At 41.1% G+C, this 19,198-nt stretch overlaps 2 protein-coding genes across 3 annotated transcripts; one reads left to right on the top strand and one right to left on the bottom strand.

The window, feature by feature from the left end:
- Positions 1-1,625: 1,625 nt before the first annotated feature.
- On the bottom strand, positions 1,626-11,475 carry LOC113747683 (oxygen-regulated protein 1). Its single transcript, XM_027288229.1, has 5 exons — positions 11,396-11,475; positions 11,184-11,288; positions 8,966-9,640; positions 7,842-8,001; positions 1,626-7,587 (listed from the first exon to the last, which is right to left on the bottom strand). Exons 3-5 carry the CDS (start codon positions 9,623-9,625, stop codon positions 2,012-2,014), a joined length of 6,396 nt encoding a protein of 2,131 aa, XP_027144030.1. The 5' UTR covers positions 9,626-9,640; positions 11,184-11,288; positions 11,396-11,475; the 3' UTR covers positions 1,626-2,011.
- Positions 11,476-14,100: 2,625 nt separating this feature from the next.
- On the top strand, positions 14,101-19,041 carry tcea1 (transcription elongation factor A (SII), 1). 2 transcript variants are annotated; one of them, XM_010729263.3, is made up of 10 exons: positions 14,101-14,355; positions 15,442-15,504; positions 15,598-15,703; positions 16,307-16,406; positions 16,725-16,873; positions 16,997-17,053; positions 17,374-17,528; positions 17,687-17,833; positions 18,034-18,105; positions 18,857-19,041. In XM_010729263.3, the coding sequence occupies exons 1-10, from the start codon at positions 14,281-14,283 to the stop codon at positions 18,863-18,865; spliced, it is 933 nt and encodes a 310-aa protein (XP_010727565.1). In that variant the 5' UTR covers positions 14,101-14,280; the 3' UTR covers positions 18,866-19,041. The 2 variants fall into 2 exon arrangements, with proteins under 2 accessions (XP_010727565.1, XP_027128094.1); XM_027272293.1 differs by having other exon boundaries at positions 14,281-14,355; positions 16,728-16,873.
- The last annotated feature ends 157 nt before the right edge of the window (positions 19,042-19,198 follow it).

Below are 19,198 nucleotides of genomic sequence, written 5' to 3'. Positions count from 1 at the left end.
TGACTGACAAAACCCTTGGAAAGTATCCAGAATGGTCACTCTGTAAAGACCTCTCTTTCACTCTGGCTCTCTTTGTCCCCCTCTTTCTTTGTCTCTCTCCATGCATGTGTGTTTTTGCAGGGAGTGATTGGGTCAGGGACAAGGGAAACCGAGAAATAACTTCCCAGCATTGGCCTCTGTCATTAGCATAACATAATCATGTTGAATTTGTCCAAATACACAGCATCAAAACTCTCAAATGACCCGCTGTCATTTTGTCGCACTTATTTCAAGGAGAATATCCTCTGGTCACACATATTTCAAGCCGGTCTGTCAGTGACTATCACATCACAAGTGTCACTTGCATATGCCTGACTGCATCAGGGGAGCATCACCCAGACTGACAGATGCAGATGACACTCTGTCTCCTCTGAACACTCACCTGCCTCCGGATGAGTGGATAAGAGTAAGACGAACCCTTCAAGTGTGAAGAGAGAGGAAAAACATACACTTATAATACCTATTCATACCTCACTATAAAGATTTTGTTTCCAGAGACAGAATCATATTGAAGTAAATCATCTTTTGTTGACACCTGTGTTGACCCCCAACAGTATGAGTCAGAGCTGGGCTGGAGTTTGGGAGTTGGCACTCTGTTTGTACTCCAAAAATAAACAGCCTAAGGCTCATTCTGAATTCACATGCTTCTCTTTGTTAATAACCTTATGAAAGTCAAATGTCACAACAATCCAGAGATTCTCTGAGGCAATGAACAGTTTCTATCTAACCCCCAAACATCATTTCTAGGAGAGCAGATATTACTGTGAAATTAAATTAAAGCATTAAGTACCCTATATACTCCTCACGGTTTTTGTTTTGTTTCAGAAACAATTTTCGAATCACAAACAATGTGTTTCTCCAGCTGTAAAATAAGCAACTTCTATAGGCTCAAAGCATCGATATACTTTTTATAACCTTATATGTTGAATATTGTTTATACAGAAATGCTCGAAGATAGAATGCACATGAAGAGAGTTAAGGTTAAAATTAAACACTTGATTAGTCATGATCAGCCTCGTTTACAAGTCTTGATCCATAAACACATACTGTATTTACACAAGTGTGATCCTCTGATTTTAGATATTACACTTCAGGGTCCATTTACCAGTCACATTTAATACAAACCAGCCTGTGTAAACAGTTGTGTAATGTCCTTTGTGACTCTGAATGGAGCGTCTCAAAGACAGTAAAGTAAAAAATAAACCTGATGATGTCTTCAGGGTAGAAAGTCATGTTCATTTAGAAGGCAGGGAGATCCAGTGTTTTTCAGACTAGAGACTGAAACTCAGGACAAGTGTAACACTGAATCACCATAGAACCCAGTAAATACAGCAACAATAAACATTTAACAATTAAAAAATGAAACATCTTTTATTGAATATTGTAGATTCTTACAGCCAAACATCATTTTGTCAGAAGTTGCATCACAATAGATTTAGAAATTTAGTTTTCACAGCTCTCACTTCTTTAAAAGCCTTTAGTTTACATACAGTAGTCTTTTGTTTAAACCCTGAGAGGAGCTGCAGAGTAACAGAAATAATATCCACAGCTTTCTTAGGAAGTTGTATGAATGCAGTATGAAGAAACCGAACAAGCAACAAAATAAAATATAATGATGTTTTGCATCATATTCAATAAGAAACTGATTGACTTGTGGTATCTGATATAATAGATAATAAGTAATGTACAGTCAGGAGCATTGAATCAGTAAAAAATAAGCTGTCCTTATATGATGATGTTGTTATATTGCATTTAAAAGACAGCATTGAAGTTTGTAAACTGACATTTTAAACTATGTATAACATAAACAAGAGGCACACTCACTGCACATGTCTGTAGGTCAGGTGAGACTGCAAGAAAAGTTTCTTTTCATGATTATTTAAACATTTCTAGCTGCATTATAAACCAAAAACTAATAGCACATGAATGACCAGCATGTGTGAATATTTCCGTGAAACATAACGTCTTGCAGTTACAGTATGGGACAGTATTGGCCGCATCTCACATGTAGTGTGTCCAGGGAGTCTTGTGCTTGCATTACAGCCCCTCTTCCACTAGATGTCCTCCTTGGCCGCGTCACAGCCGAGGACTCCCCCTCAGGATGCACCTTTCCATCTGCTACTTTAAACTCAACTGATGCAAATGAAGACAGACTACCATTTTTATTTGGCCAGGTTTTGGTAGTGTCAATCGTAGGTGACACCCTGAAGCCTCTTCCTTTGACGCTGCTCGTATCGTTTTTCCCACTTTTTAAACTGGAGTCATCCAGAAAGGGGTCTGAATCACTTCCATGTGGCATGTTGAAGTATGTGCACTTCGGCTTCGCCATCTCCTCAAGCTCTGATGAGGATATGGCTGCAAGAGGGTTATGCTGAGTTTTACAAGGAGACGGGGAATCCTCGCTCATGTTCTCCTGACCCGTATCTACAGATGTGCTATCTACATTATCATACATTCCCATGGAGAGTGGAGGAGATTTTCTAATGAGGTGATTCTCCTTGAGCAGCCATCTACCTTGGTCAATCAAAACTCCATCAATTGAGTCTTTTTCTGAGGTGAAAGAAATGCACTGTGTGGCCTCCTTGGCAGGTTCAGCATCTGCCTTTTGAGAGCTTGCAGCACTGAAATAAGACAGATCCTCCCTTGAGGCTTTAGAGCCTGAGTCGAAAGAAGAGAAACTGCCTCCACTTTTTAATCGGGAATTCTGCAAGACTTCTGAATTACTTGCAACGGACAATTTGGAGTTAGCTCGCTCCACATTAGTTCTCCCATTAGGTATATCAGTCTTACGTCTGCAGACTGGAAAAGGTTTCTCGGACTCTTCTCCACTCTCTGTGACAACATCTACAGAGTCCTGACTTTTGTATCCACCACTCTCCGATGTTTCGGGTCTGTAATCAGATAAATCTGACGTGCTCGGGCTCGGGAGACACTTTAAGCCATATGCACTATCCTTTCTACTTTTTGGAATAAGAGTTTGTTTAGTTTGTACAACTCGAGCATTATCTGGCTCTATCCTGATGTTCCCCCTAGAGTCGTATGTGAATATAAGAGAAGATGACTGTAGGGCAGAGTTAACAAAGTCAAGTAACTCCTGTGATATTTCCACTGGATGTGACAGACTGCTGCTTCTTTCCTCGTGATGCTCCCCTCCCTGGTCTGCGTCAAGTTCATTAATAGTGTCTGTCACGGTAGCTTTATCATCTTCACACTGACCCTCGGAGGAATATTTGGTTGGTGATTCAGTGTCGTGTTCTGTTTCCTTAGTATCTACATTTGATTCCTCTTCACAGCTGTCCTGCTGCTGCAGATATGAGGCCTCGTCCAGAAGGTTTCTACAACCTGTGTCAACGATAACACTGCCTGAATCATCAAAAGCACTTTCTTCCTCTACTTCATGCTTTGATTCTCGCTCTTCTACCTGACCGAATCCCTCGTTTAACTCATTACCTTCATTTTCTTCATCATCTTCCCTCTCTTCTTCATCTAGCGTCTGCTCTGCTTTAATGTTTTCTGCACTCTCCATCTGCTCTATGACCTCTTCCTCGAGACTATTTTCTGTTTTCAAAGACTCCTCTTTCCTGCTCGCTTCACCCTCATCACAATTTTCTTCCTCTTCTATATTCCCGTCAGTTTCTTCACCTCCCTCCTCCTCATCTGTAATCGCCCTTTCTTCTGTATTTTTAACTTCAACATCTTCACCATCCTCCCCTCTCTCTTCTTCCTCCTCATCTTCCTCCTCATTGTTTTCCTCACTAACCACTTTGGTTTTGTCCTCATTTGTTTCTTCAACATCTTCTTCATCATCATCCTCCTCAGTAACCCTCTCCATTTCCCTTTCCTCCTCCTCCTCCTCTGCAGTAACCTCATCCTCTACATTTTCCTCAGTAACTGCATCTGTTTCTTCTTCCTCCTCCATCTCTTCAATAATCTTTTCCACTTCCTCTTTCTCCTCAATAGCCTCAACTTCTTCTACTTCCTCAGTAAAAGCATCGGCTTCTTCTTCCTCCACTGCCTGTTCGATATTATCTACTTCCTCTCCTTCACCTGTCTCTTCAATATCTTCATTTGCTTCTTCAACCTCTTCCCCTTTCTTCACCTCAGTTTCCTCCCCATTTTCTTCCTCATCTGCCTCAACATCACCTTCATCCTCCCCCTTTTCTTCCTCTTCTGTCACCTCATCAGCCTCTCTCTCATCTGTCTCTACACTATCATTCACTGTTGCTTCTTGATCTTCATCTAGTACTTTTAATCCCTCTCCCTCTTCATCCCCTGTCGTCTCTTCCTCTGTCTCTTTCTCAACAGTTTCCCGATCTTCACTTCCCTTTTCTGTTTCCCATTCCTCCTGTCCATGCATTTTTTCCTCTGTCATTGTCCCTTCCTCTGCCTCTTCCTTCCATTCCCTTTTTTCCATTTCAGTCTCTTCGCCCTCATCATCTATCTCATTTGCATCTCTATCATTCATCCTCTCCCTGTCCTCCTCAAACTCCTCTATTTGTTCCTGTTGTTCATTTTCTTTGTCCTTTAAGGGCTCATCTCTTTCTGTCTGTGATATTGATACTGATTCTTCTACACCATTGTCTGTTTCCTGAACTTTATCAGGTTCTTGTTCTGATTCATTCACCGTCTTGGCCTGTTCGCTATCATCACCCTGTTTTGTCTCAGTTATGCAGGTAATATCAGGCTCAGGTGATTGTTTGATTTCATCGCTGCATTCTTTGACAAATTTTTCCACATCTTCCTCTGAGTCTGACTTGTTTCTTTCAGTTTCTACAAAAGTGCTGTCATCTGTAGGGTAAAAACTTCTAGCTTGTTGGATTGTTGAAGTAATCTGTTCTCTGAGGTCTTGTGGCATATTCAGTTCTTCCATCAGCTCGTCAATAAGCAAATGGCGATCCTCGAATACGTCACCCACTTCGGAGACAACATCCAGGGCAAATTCTGTTTCTGAAACTTTGGGAGACAGCGGTTCACTCTCAAGCCTTTCCCTCAGAATCTGGAAATCCCTCCAACGCTCCCTGAACTGAGAAGACGCTCTGCTTCGCAGATCCGTCAGACTTGCCCTCTGCTCTTCCTCGTCCCCAATGGCAGAAATCTTCTGCAGGGATTCCATCATTAGCATGGCCTCGGAGACGCTTCTTGATTGGTTGCCATCTTCCTGGATGGATCCTGTTAGGTTATCTCGCAGAGTCATCACAGATAAAAATGACAGGAAGGCTTTACATGACGAGCCAAACACTGAAGCCACTTGCATTGGGAAATCAGGAAGGCTGTTGGACTTCTCAAGACCAGGTGTTGTGTTGGTATCAGATGCCCTTCTGATGCACTGAACCGATGAACAAAGTTGCTGCAGAACAGGCTTTATCTTTGCTTTGGGACTTAAAATGTTGGAAGTAGATGAAGATGATTCATTGTCAGGATTGATGGCCTCTACAGATTTGTGTGCCCTCAGTCTGTTCTCCTGGTGTACAAGATCGACTCTAACACTTGGCATTGAAACACACAAACCTTTTGCAGGTTGTTCACTGTGCAGCAGAGCTGTAGCCGGCTCCACATGACAAAGAGGTACTGTTAAACAAGAAGCTGATTTCTGACCAGCATTACCAGGCGATAGATAATACTCTAGGTTAGTCTGGCATTCACTCTTTTCATCTGATTCAGAATCAGCACCTATCTGAAACACTACCTTTGTCCGGGGCTCTGGTTCATCTGTGATGGCCTCCTCAGCGTATGGAGCTGGATCTGGGCTGGATTTCTCCAACCAGTTTTCAACATATTGGTGGATTTCAGAGGGTGAAGGATTTAGGGCAGGCATCGAAAAACTCTCGCTCACCTCTGAAGACTTTTTAGGTGATGAAGTTCTGTTTTCAATCAGAGATTTTGGCTTGCTAATTATCTTTTTGCCTGACAAAGTAGATTTCTTTGTTTGTAAGATGTCTAGCATGTTCTTCTTCATTGGAGGTCTTCCTGTTGGAGTATTTACATTATGGCCATTATCTTTAGCAGCTGTTTTATTAATGTTTTGTCTCTGAGCTGGGGTCCTTTTCACATTTTCAGTGTTAGCTATTAAGGCTTGCTCTTTTGTCTTTTCATCCTTACTCACCTTCTTAATTTGAGGCTTTTCTGTTCCTCTACTCTTCTGACCACCTTTAGCACTTTCTGATAAACTCAAACTCTTTTTTCCTGCACTGGCATTGCTGCTGAGCTTGTCTGAAGATGAATGTTTGCTTTGTTTTGGGGGACTTATTATGCTTTCCTTTTGCTTTTTATCTGAGCTGCTTGTTGAAGCTGAACTCTTCTGATTCTTTGCGGGGGTAATCGTCTTTTTCTTTTTCCCACTTTTAGGAGTTCTGTCTTTTCTTACTGTCTCGTCTGTTTGAGAGTTTTTTGCAGTTGTAACCTCATTCTCAGTCACTGACAGATTGTTCACAATATTGTGTGTTGGAGTTATTGGCTCTGATGACAGGGATAACATCTCTTCTTTCTGCCTTTGTACTGAGTCGGTAGTAGAAAAATCTATATCACAATCATTGCTGGATGAACACTTCCCTGTGACAGTGCTTTCTGCCGCTGGAGTGGAACCATGCAAAGGTACATCATCTACACTATATTCCTCATTTACAAAATAGTTGTCATAACAGCCTTGACCTTCATGAATATGCATCACAGTCTCTGTAACCTCCATCCCATTATTCTGTATCTGAAGGACCTCAGCTACTTCTGATGACCTGATGGAGGAGTTGCAGCTTTTCTTGCTCCCCCCTGCAGACGCCGACCTCCGAGGTTTTGGGATTGGCCTTTTGCTGCTGCTGTGTTTGAGGACGCAGTATCCCTCAGTTGTCTCACCATCAGCGGTTCTCTCCATGTAAGAATAATGTCCCAGAGTGCTCTCTTGAACCTCTGACTCAGTCACCATCTTCACACTCTCAACAGACCCTTTCTTACTAACATGCCGAGGACCCGGCGTAGGAGTGCGCCTGAAACCTGTTTTTGCTTTTCCCGAGGCTGTAGAAGTGTAGCCCTCATAAGCTTGCTTGTCGTTAAAGCCAACACCCTTTCCCGCTCCAGCGGGGTGGTTCTCCTCTTTCCTTTCATCTTCACTGATGCTAGAGGAGTCTTTGGCAATGGCGTTGTTTGAGTCAGGTGAGCTGCTGCCAGACTCAGAAATCGAGGCACAAACTGTCCTCTTGCTAAGGCTGGAGCGGCTTAGTGTGGTAGTCCACTGGAGCAACTCCTCTTCTTTAATGGTGAGATGAACTTTCATCTCCACTGTCATGCTGCCGTCTTGATTCACGCGGAAAGACTTTTCAATGTCATCCTCCTGAGGTAAAATGCAAGAATGATGGTCGCTGTCTTGCCTGCCGTTTTCACACGTCTCCACAGGTGTGTGGCGATGGTTGACCGATGTTTCAAGTGATCCGCCGTGGTGATGCAGTGGGCCATTCATGCTTCCATTCCGAAACTTGTTTACTTGGTCAACAATATATCTCTCTGATGATAAGGAAAAAATCCTTGAGCCTCTTCCACTTGAGAAAGATTTGCTGTTCTCTTTGGTTGGAGGTGATGGATGAAGAAATAGGTGTTTGTCAAAGAAAGGGAAACGACATATTTACTGACATTATAAAAGCATCATAGAGTATTCATGTTGGTTTGGTAGATTGAAATGAATAGTTTAAGATTTTACCCTTATTTGCTGTTCTTTGCATTTGCAGTTACTGACTATGCAATCCTAGATAATAAGAGGACCATGTGGAAGTTATATGCTGTACTTTACAGAGAAAGTAGTACCGATTGAAACTTACGAGCTCTGGGCTGCAACATTGATGGTTCCACTGTATCCATGTACGCTGTTTGTGCCATCTGGCCGGCTCTGTGAAAACTGTTGTTTCCTAATCTAAATGGCTCGTTGCCCGCTGCCACGACAACTCCAGAGCACAGGATAAGTGCTGCAAGACCATCAACCTGAAAGAGGAGCAGAAACACTTCTCAGTGCACTCGCCATTTTCACCTTTATGTATCGCAATCCTAGATACATCTAAAGTGAAAATAGCCTTTCAGTTTGCAGTATCAACAACCTCATGTGTTCTCTGGGCCACATACTGTCCTAAAACAGACCACAGATCACAGATCATGGGGACATCTAGAGGAATAACATGCATTTAAAGGTTCTCAGACCTTATGACCTTAAACGGGAAGACTTCTGCTGTTAAAGGACACGTAGAAAGAGGGATTACAGAGAGATAACTCACCAGGGGGTGATAGCACCTCCTGGGAGCACTTCTTAGAATACTTACCATGTGTAAAGTAACAGGGTAAAGGCCTTGATTCCTAATTCATGTAATATTGCCAGTTGTTGCCAACTGTCAAACTCAACATGATTAAACTTCAGGTAAAAACCTCGTTCACATCTCCAAAGGTTGGAAAGTTGAGGTGGTTGAGGTCAAATACATTTGTGTTGGCATTGGTGGAGGTGTAAATCTGAAGATCTGAACATCTGAAGGATTTTATTTAAATTTAGTAACTAAACCATGCCCACATATACTTTTCTATGGTTCTTGCTGAGGGTTAGATGAGGTGGTCAAACTTTATTTATCTGTTCAATATGAAGCTGCAGCCAACAGTTGGTTAGCTTAGCATTAAGAGTGGAAACAAGTAGAAAACAGCTAGCCAGGCTCTGCCTAAAGCTAACAAAATCCACTTATCCCCACATCTAAAACTCAAACTTTAACATGTTACATTTCCTGTTTAACCTGATGTGTGGTTTTATGGTATGTCTCACTGTGTATCAATGTACAAAATTGCAGATTCCAGATTAAACTACATCCTTTTCACAAAATAAGCTGCTCATACATTAACATTTCCAGGAGCTGCCTTAAATGAGCATTAATCTACAATCATTCTCCACTCAAATTTTCCAAATACTTACTCTTCTGCCATCTGTCGTGAAGAGTTTCAGCACTGGGAACTCGAGGATCTGGGAAAGGTAATCCAGTAAAGCGTCAAATGTTGGTGCTGTTCTTTTCTGCAACACAATTGTGCGTTTAACAGTGGGATCCCTATTCTTGATGACCACGATCCTCTTTGGTGTCCGTACTGCCACCCTCTCAGCAACCTTTGCTGACCTGTTGGTGACTTCATTCCTTCTACCAATCTGAAGTCTTTGACGCTTTTGTCGCCCTGCGCTGAAGGGTCTGGTGGTATTCCATGGTACCTGACGCCGGTTCACTTCATCCAGATTTAACGGTTTCACCCGTTTCTGATCAGAACACACATATGATCCCCCATCATGTAAGTCATCTAAAGCCCTAACCAGGTGGGTCCCGCGAGGTGTGGTGATGGTCCTCACTCCAAATGGCAGAGGCACTTTATTGGAGAGAGCATCCAGCAGAGCATCAAATGTCTTAAAGGTGCGAGCATTGATGACAAGGCGATGCCCACTGAATTTATAGTCCCCACTTTTGTAGAAACATACTCTTTTAGAAGCTGAGGGATCAGAGATTGGCTGGAAGGGTCGGGAGGGTAACGTCTGCCCGCTGCCAGAGGACAATTCCTGGGCAGGTGGCTCCTGGACAGGTGTGTTACTCATGTTGTGTGGAGGTAGCTAAAAAAGAAAGCAGAGAGAGGAGAGAGACAATTGAACATTTGTTACTGTAGTTGTGTTAAAACTATGTTAAAGGACCAGTGTGTAGGATTTAGCTGCATCTAGTGGCATAGCTGCTGATTGCAACCTCTACATCTCCATGGACATACAGTACAGTATGTACACTCAATAGACACAACAGATGGGTACATAACGTAGAAGCCTCTGCAGAGTCAGATAACAATGTCGGGCGACTATGGCTAGACATATTTCCTTGTTTGTAGACTAATGACCATTTAGGCACATAGAGAAGTTATGTCACTGTCCTGAGGGCATATAGACGAGCCAGAGAGGGCAGCTTCTTCAGAATTGAGGCAGCATAATGTCATGACAAGTGTATTAATAAATCCTCCAATTTCCTTGATCAAGCTTCAATAAACCTTTCAACATAAGACATCTTGGACCCCTGTGCACTTTCTCTCCACTGCTTAAACACTTTTTAGTATGAAGAAGAAACTATGGAGCCAATGTTTCGATTGTTCGTTCAAGGCTTTAACCTTGTTGACTCTATGGAAGATGAACAGTGGCATCTGTAACTATAAGTCTCATTCTAAGGTAACAAAAACTTATTTCAGGTGAGTATACAGCAATGAAAACATTGTTAAGCATAGTATTTCTTATTTCAGCCATATTTAGTAAATAGAGGCGCCTAAATCTAACTGTACGTTTAAGTTGTGCCTTAGTGTCACTCACACTGATTAGTTTATAGTTTGTTTCCTTACAGGGAGGCTGTGCTACAATAGATCAAATGATGACAAGTATGTAAGCTGGGTTGAAATGTGTATATAGAAACCAGTCCTGCAGTACAGTTTACTTCCATCTCTGTGTTCTCCATGTTCCAAACAATTAGGTTTGTCATAATATGGCTGCCTCTGGCTCCTTACTCTAACCTCTAATGCTTTGACAAAAGTATCTTGTCGTCAAATTTGTCACTGTTAGAATCCATCCTTTCCGTCCTGATCTCAAATATACACATGAACACTCGAAACAACATTGTAAGCAGCATTCAGAATACCCTCACTGTGTTGTTTACAACAGGAATTAAGTGGGTCATAAACATGCACGAAGCAGCTACACACTGTTGTACACAAATGCTGTCATATTGTGTATGTATATTGTAAAGTTAAAGATTAAGACTTTTGTAGATATTCATTGATGCAATAATACATTATTTGGGTATAACATTATGACATTACAGTTGCATAATAACAGTAGGCCTAAATACATCACAGTAGAAAAGCACAGAGCCTCTGTTGTCTAGGCTGGTATAGAGGTTTCATAGTTGTATAATACTACCACAGTAAAGCATGGTAGTATAGCGAAAACTATTCAAAACTGATTCTACATTATTGTTACAATAATAACCAACAAGTCTAACTAATGTAGGGGTAGACAAAGACTATACACACTTGAAACATATCGACTAATTTGACAAATGACACACTAATAAAATAACAGACCGGTTTAAAAACATGTCAGCAGAAATGTATTGAACAAGACTTACCGTGTATCTCACATTTCACCTTAATTATAAAGGCTGAAACAGCAGGAAGTGTGCATTCGTTATTCCTCCAAGCGTAGGTCAAAGCCTCTCAGCAGCGTTGGAGGGCTATTTTGGGACATGCACCATCATGGTCAATTTGCTTAATCTTTGCTCACACTTAATCAGCATATCAAGAGAAGGTAACAAATGAAGGAAACACGGAGGAAGTGTACCACAGCAGACTGGAAGGTTGTCCTGTAGAGAAGGCAAAAAAGGAAAAGCTCCAGAAGCCCTCAGTGCCTCTTTGGCTGTAAACTTCTCGCCTGCCATTTGCACTAAAAGACAAAATGAGAAAGTAACTGAGTTGATGAGTCCAGTAAAGGCTTAGTGAGTACCATCTCTTAGTAAGTACTATCTGAACTCTCCAGGTCTGCTGATATTAGTAGATTTTCAGTGCTACAAACAGATACCACAGGTGGCTAGGACTGTTTCTAATTTGCGAGCACAGCCTGCATAATCAGATTTGAGTAGTCTTGGCCTAATAGGGATTAGGTTAAAGATTCTGCGCACTTGCTGACAGCATGAGGGAGAACAAGGTCTTAAGACAGCACTTTTACCTCACAGCAGGCATCCACTATCAGATTTTAGAGCACACAAAGGCTCTGTATTTGCACTTTTGGAATATAATTGCTAGTGTAATTGCAACCATAATTTCTGGAATAGAGCATGCATGCAAATTCAGAAGACTAACACAGTGTATCCAAAGCTTTGCACCATGTACTAGACTTGAATTTTTTTCAGTGGCTAATTATCTAATTGCATCAGGGGGTGAGAGCGGTGTCACCATATTCCAGTAAGTAAACAGTGTGCCAGTTACCAACTGCCCCTGACTGAGTAAAAGCTGTTAATACCTCCCACTAGCATGTGCAGCTTACTATGAGATGGAGACTGGCTGGTGGGGGGGTGTAAAGGAAGGGTCTGTATAGGACAAACAGAGTCAAGTAAAAGTAAATGTCATTACATCATGTGTATGTAAGGATAAGAATAAAATAAAAGCGTTGTTAATCGTTTTGATAGTGTGTTCTCTCATAAACCAAAAAAGATAATGTGAATTTTGGCACAGTATTTGACATTTTGGTACTATATATTGTACATTTTATCTACTATAATTGGTGGCACTTCACATTTTTTTGCTCAAATCATTTGCAGTAAATGCCTAACCTTCAGTGACTAGCTGGTATGTCACATGTTGATTTGTTTGGATTAGTGAAATCCAAATTAGGGAGTCAATCGGTGCCATATAAATGCAGTATAAGATCAACAGTGTGCCACCATGATGGCCGAGATCCTATTACTGCGAGGTCACAGGTTTCGTCTAGGCGACGGCCATGCCTTCATCAAAAGTCATGAATCCACCGAAAGCCTGTAGACTGTTAATTACAGTTAATAATCCAGTGATAACTGGAAACTACTGCTTGGAGCAAAATAAAGATATTTATACCCTGCACATGCAACTGTTATGTTTATTATCACCCATCCATTTTCTGTAACTGTTATCCTTATCAGGGTCACAGTGGGACTGGAGCCTATACCAGTTAATTTAGGGCGAAAGGCGGGGTACACCCTGGACAAGTCGCTAGTTCATCACAGGGCACACAGAGACAAACAACAATTTACACTCACTTAACACCAAAGGGCAATTTAGAGTCACCAATTAATTTTTGGACTGTGGGAGGAAGCCAAAGTACCTGGAGTGAACCCATGCAGAGACGGGCAGAACATGCACTCAGAAAGGCCCCAGCCGGGGTCGAGACCAGGAACCTTCTTCTTCTTCTTGCTTGACAGTGCCAAATGTTATGGAATTTTCTATCCTTAGGTTACACGAGGTCACGTGTGGATCTTGAGGTCTTCGGCAGTATTAGTTGTTTGGCTTTGGTTGAGAACAGTAGGTGCCAGTCTATCTCAACACTGTGGTGGCCAGGGTCGAAGACCCTATGGGACCAACTCAGGCACTTCTGATGAACTTTGAGAGTGTCTCTAATTCTCCTTGGCCAAGCGTCAATAAATAATAAAGCATAAGACATCAGAGGCTCCTGAACACTTTCTTCCTTCTTGACCTTACCATTGCCCTTTGACTTCAACAATTTCTTCACAACACTAACCAGGTAATTTTTTAAAATGTTGCTATAAATGTTTAATTTCTCTGTACATATTTATCTATCTCAGGCTAATTTTAACATATGGATACTGTGTTATCTCTAATGTATGTCTGCATACTGCTACTGGATGCTTGAATTTCCTTCAGGATCAATAAAGTATCTATCTATCTATCTATCTATCTATCTATCTATCTATCTATCCATCTAAGAAGCTGTTCATAGATCATTTAGACAGGGCAACAATTAAATATATTTTTAGCTCCTACCTTAAAACAAAGCAGCAGAATGAATACATTTCATTCACTGCATGCATACTTATATATTTTACACTTTTCACATTGAAAATGAAGACTTCCATGATGGTTATTGCTGCTGCACTGTAGTAATAAGTAACAATATACCTTAATTTTTTAGTACAATTTATCATGGCCTTATTGTAAATTTCTACCATTCATGCATAACATTAAGAATCTATCTCAGATGTATCTTGCAACCACTTGTTTGGACTACAAATGGGATTATGTTTTCTTTGGCGCCATCTAAGATCAGAGGGCGGCACTGCAGAAAATGTTTGTTTTGTTGTGGTCACAAAAAAAACAAGTGTTTGTGAAGAACTGGAGAAAAAATACATAATATAAAATCATGTTGTTGTTGTTTTTTTGCCGCCCTTGTCTGATGAATATTTTCTGATATCACAGCTCTCAGATGAATCTTTAGTTCTGGTTTCGATTAACTCCCCCTCATCGTGCATCGACTGGTCAGGTCTGCTACTCACACACAGCGGATCGGTGTGCGGTCCCTGCCGGTCCGTCAAGTAGACGCCGCCGCCGCCGCTGCTGACGCCGCCGCCGCCGCTTTCAGTTCAGTGGCGTGGTCTTTGTCGCGAATTGACTTTCTTTCCTCCCTCGTTTTGTTCCTGATTTTTTTTTTTTTTCGGATTCACCATTAAATCAGTCAACATGGGCAAAAAGGAGGAGGAGGAGATTATCAGAATTGCGAAGAAGATGGATAAAATGGCGCAGAAGAAAAACGGGGTGAGAAGAATGATGAACGCCGAGCCGCTTCAGCCGGACAGCGGCTGGTGTTGATGTTCAGCTTTGACGGGTTTGTTGTGGCTGCACAGCGGCTAACTGAAGCCTCCGGCCGGTTCGGTCACTATAGAAACAACGTTCAAAACCGGTAACAGCCGTTAACGGTTATAGACCAACGGCTCAACGGCTGTTGCTGTTGTGACCGCGCGGCTAGCCGCTAGTCTGTTTACGTTAACGGCTGCTAGCACTTAGCCACGTAGCATAGTTGGTAGCATAGTGGCTTGCGACGCTTTTTAAGGCGCACACATGTAGAGTTGGGTTGGATTTCAAAGTCTGGAATGAAATAACATCGTTATGTCTTTTTTTTTAGATTTTCTTTGTTGTGTTTTTAGGAGGCAGGCGGTGAAGTAGCTACCTGTTAGCCACCTAGCTTCATACCTGCTTTACATGTAAACGTAATAAACGTGAACCGGGGCTAACAACCGATGATCGGCTTCATTATAAATGAATGTGCAGTTATTTTCAAGCGATTATTTGAGCTTTTAAGAATGATAGGGAATTGTTTCACATGCCTCAGTGTCAAAGTGACAGTTTGATAGAAACGAAAGTGATGTGTTTTAAAGGTCTCTGACTGTCAGGTGCCAAACAAATCATATTCAAATGAATAATAATAAACAGCAAGCTGTCACACTGAGATGGTGTTACAATCTAATGTCTGAGAATTAATTTATACCTTTTTAATTCATTACCAAAACATTTGTAGATACATTTTTATTTTATTTGTTAGTCAAAAATCCTATTTTTAAACATTGCTATTAAAAAAAAAAAACTTGTATCCAAGTAATTACTAGTTAACTAGCTCCATAAGTTTTGTCCAACTGACTTATGTCTTAAATATTACTGTAATAAATACTGTAATAAAGTCCCTGCAGGATCACACAGTATCTCAGAAATCACAAGAAATCACAATCTGTGTCAAATCTGATCATGCTGTTGCGGTATTTAATAAGCAAACTAATTTGTGTGCAGCCGACGAGAGACTCAGGGTTAAAATGCATCTAAACACTCTTCCTCCACCCTCCTCTGCAGGCTGGAGCTTTGGACCTATTGAAGGAGCTGCGCAGCGTCCCCATGACTCTCGAGCTGCTTCAGGTATCTGTGCCCATTTCTTCTTCTTCTTCTTCTTCTTAAGGCTCATCATCGAAACAACCTGAAGCGTGCACTGACACAATTGTCTCTCCACAGTCTACCCGAATTGGGATGTCCGTTAACGCCATCCGTAAGCAGAGCACAGACGATGAGGTGACATCTCTCGCCAAGTCCTTGATCAAATCGTGGAAGAAGCTGTTGGGTAAATTGTGACTTTTCAATTCTGCCTATATTGTGTCAGTTTTGTTTTGTCATGTGTAATTTGTCCGGACAGTTCCCGAGCTATTGTGCGTGACATTATTATTTTGTAACAGCTTTTACTCATCATGCTCTGGCTACAGCAGCTGTCAACAATGTCCTGCTGCTGGAGTTTCTTAAATTACATCCATTCTCAACCCACAGTGTTGGCGAGTGGGGTGTACGAACAAATAAACAAGCAGCCAGCAGTTTCAGTGAAAACATCCACACTGAGTGTCAGCCAGAGAAGTTAATCTTAAAGATAATATTGTTGTGATATTGTTGTTAATGACCATAGTGTAACATTTTATTTTTTTGCTGCTGAGCTTATGTCATGTCTAAGAAATTTAAGCATCGTCTCTTTGCTTCTACTGTGGTCATATGTTGGTGTTAAATTGCTGTTTTTGTGGAAGTTTTTGTTTATGCTGCCGTTGCAAAGAGGTTTTAAATTTCAACCCAGAATTTCAGCCACAACAGGACCCATACAAAATACAAAAGTATTAACTTTACAAATCTGAACGTTGGTCTTCTCCTGTGTCACACTGTTATTTTCTTATCCGTTCTCCAGATGAGCCCGGTGGTGGAGAAAAACCTTCAGAAGAAAAGAGGAAAGAACAAACGACGCCTGTTTCTCCGTCGCAGGGAAGCCCAGAGGCAAAAGAAGAAAGGTAACAAGAAAGAGAATGTTTTGTTATTACTGATGGTCAACACACAAATTTTTGCCATTCGGATTTAGAAATGTATTTTCTGGGGCGGTCGGTCGGTAGTCCTCGCTGCAGCTGGCCCCGGTTCGAATCCCGCATCCGACGGCTAATTTACTGCGTGTCACTCCCCGTCTCTCTGCCCCCTGCTTCCTGTCTATCTTCAGCTGTACTATCAATAAAAGGCCAAAAAATCTATCTTTAAAAAAAAAGAAAAGAAATGTATTTCCTATGCTTATACTTCTTTTGATTAAGTGGCTGATTCTTCTCTTATTGCTTCTGCAGCAGCTCCAGCAGTAACTCCAGCAGCAAGAGCGAACCCACTGAAGTTACACCCAACACGTTAATCAACACCTTTCCTCGTGCTCCCAGCACCTCTGACTCCATCAGGCTCAAGTGCAGAGAGATGATATCCAACGCTCTGCAAGCTGGAGGTAATCTTGTGATTTATTAGAATGATATTAACACATCCACAATGTAGGATGTCTATTGTTGTGTGATTGTTTTGTGTACTACTTTTTAAATATTTCTGTCCACTCTCTGACTTTCCCCCCCAGATGATTATATTGCTATCGGTGCCGATTGTGATGAGCTTGGAGCACAAGTCGAGGAATATATCCTTTACATTGAATGGATGTTTGTGTTACTTCAGGATGTCATGAGATTCTGGATGTTACTGGTTCAAATGATGCCAGTGATATTAATAAGCACATTTGAACTGTTTCTAACGAATATTTCCATTATTTACTCTATTAATCTAAATTCCAGTGGTAATTTCCCCTGCCCAAGGTAACCTCTTCTGTTTTTAAATTGCTTGATTTGTCTGTTAAATGACTTAAATGTTGAGAAAATGTATTTGTCTTTAATGCTAAATTCTAAGCTCTAAAACACCTAAAAGTTGATTTATAAGTTGATTTCCTTGACTTCCCATCACGTATATTCCAAGAGTTTAAGAACACAGACATGAAATACAAGAACCGTGTGCGGAGCCGAATCTCGAATCTGAAGGACATGAAGAACCCTAATTTAAGGAGGACTGTGCTGTGCGGCAGTGTCACCCCTGAGCGGATGGCTAAGATGACTGCAGAGGTGTGTTGGCTTTTGATGGTTTAATCCTAAAGATCCTGGTATTTTTTTACACAATGCTGTTTCTTTTTTTAGTAGTAGTAGTCATAGTGTTTATCTTGTTACCAGCGCTAACAAATTTAAATTAGTTAACGTAGTTATTAATGATTGTTTTCATGTAGGAAATGGCCAGTGATGAGCTGAAGGAAATGAGAAAGAATTTGACCAAAGAGGCTGTCAGGGACCACCAGATGGCTACTACCGGAGGCACGCAGACTGATCTATTCACCTGTGGCAAGTGCAAGGGGAAGTGCTGCACCTATACACAGGTAAAGATTTCATTGTATGTTTAATTGTAAGTAGAGAGCACAGAAGTATGTCACGATCTGTGCAAAGTTACAAAGTTGTGGTTATGATCAGGTTTCTCCACCTCTCCGTGGAAAGTCTAAATACAAGTCCATGTTCTCCATTTACATGTTTTGCCTGTTCAGTGTGATGTAAATTGTTGTTGTGTTTTTGTCATTCCCAGGTTCAAACTCGCAGTGCTGATGAGCCAATGACCACGTTTGTCTTCTGCAATCAATGTGGGAATAGATGGAAGGTACGTTAGTTAATGTTACCTTTGTTGACTGTTTACCTGCACACGTATTTTTATTTAGAAGTCCCACCTGTGCTCAACTCACCCATGCTATTCGATCTTTAAATAGAAAAATACACCCTGGTGACGCCTTAATGTTGCATACAAATCAAAGCGAGATCATGTGTTGATTCATCACTAAACACAAAACGTTGATGAGCTTAAAAATAGATCTTTGACGAAATGTGTTTTTGTTGATGCGATAGAAGTGTTAGAGGTGTGCTATCATCAACTGTGTGATATTTTCCCCCAATAAGTGAGAGAAAAGTGCTGCATAGGTCACGTTATTTTTTTTAAAGACCCGCACCCAGCCAGTCTGCAGCGCCTGACCCGCTAAAAATATCTGTTAATGAATGACCATAAAGCAACCTGCAAACTTCAGATTTTATGCATTGTAGTAGATATGAAGGATAAAAATGACCAAAATGTGACTAGAAGAAGCATTTTCATCTAAAGACTAAATCTAAAAGGGTAAATTGATGTTTTGTGTCGCTTTTACTTCATAAATTTAACAAATGCAATTTCTATAGAAAATTCTTAGTGACACATAAAACACACAAAACATGTCAAATTAAATGAAATCCCAACATGATGGCACTACAGCGACCACTGGTTTGTAATAAATATGAATGGTCAGTCTTTGTTGATTTGATCATCAGTGTTTAATGTAAATATTCCAGTATCTGGGTATTAATTTGTGCTCTTTGTCTTTTAGTTCTGCTGAGTCTGCGGGCATTTCCACGGTACTCGGACAAGTAGCAAAATTCCTGGACCAGGTTCTGTCTCTCTGCAACAGATTGGAGCTTTGCATTCTGTGGTACATGGTGTACAACATGCCATACAAAGATGCCACTGCGGTTACCGTTTGAATAAATATCCTGTTCATAGATTGAGGTCATTGTCAGTTCCCCGAACACCCTCCCCCAAAATATTTTACTATTGTCATTAGTCATTTCTCACTGTCAGATATATGCGATCAGTCTTGTCTTATTCTCTTTTATCTGCATTTTTTATATGTAGTTTTAACACTTTGGACAATGTTGTTTTGCTTTCCCCT

Source organism: Larimichthys crocea, chromosome II (genome assembly GCF_000972845.2).
Source record: "Larimichthys crocea isolate SSNF chromosome II, L_crocea_2.0, whole genome shotgun sequence".
Lineage (NCBI taxonomy): Eukaryota > Metazoa > Chordata > Actinopteri > Sciaenidae > Larimichthys > Larimichthys crocea.
The sequence above is the reverse complement of the archived record's forward strand: the minus strand, read 5'-3'. Positions and strand labels throughout refer to the sequence as shown.

Excerpts from the sequence above, each read along its gene's own strand:
- LOC113747683 (XM_027288229.1), bottom strand. The coding sequence starts at position 9,625 with ATGAGTAACACACCTGTCCAGGAGCCACCTGCCCAGGAATTGTCCTCT. Across the intron at positions 8,002-8,965 it reads TCACGACAGATGGCAGAAGA|GTTGATGGTCTTGCAGCACT; the intron begins GTAAGTATTTGG and ends CTCCTCTTTCAG. Across the intron at positions 7,588-7,841 it reads AATGTTGCAGCCCAGAGCTC|AGAACAGCAAATCTTTCTCA; the intron begins GTAAGTTTCAAT and ends CTCCAACCAAAG.
- tcea1 (XM_010729263.3), top strand. The coding sequence starts at position 14,281 with ATGGGCAAAAAGGAGGAGGAGGAGATTATCAGAATTGCGAAGAAGATG. Across the intron at positions 14,356-15,441 it reads TGGCGCAGAAGAAAAACGGG|GCTGGAGCTTTGGACCTATT; the intron begins GTGAGAAGAATG and ends CCTCCTCTGCAG. Across the intron at positions 15,505-15,597 it reads TGACTCTCGAGCTGCTTCAG|TCTACCCGAATTGGGATGTC; the intron begins GTATCTGTGCCC and ends GTCTCTCCACAG.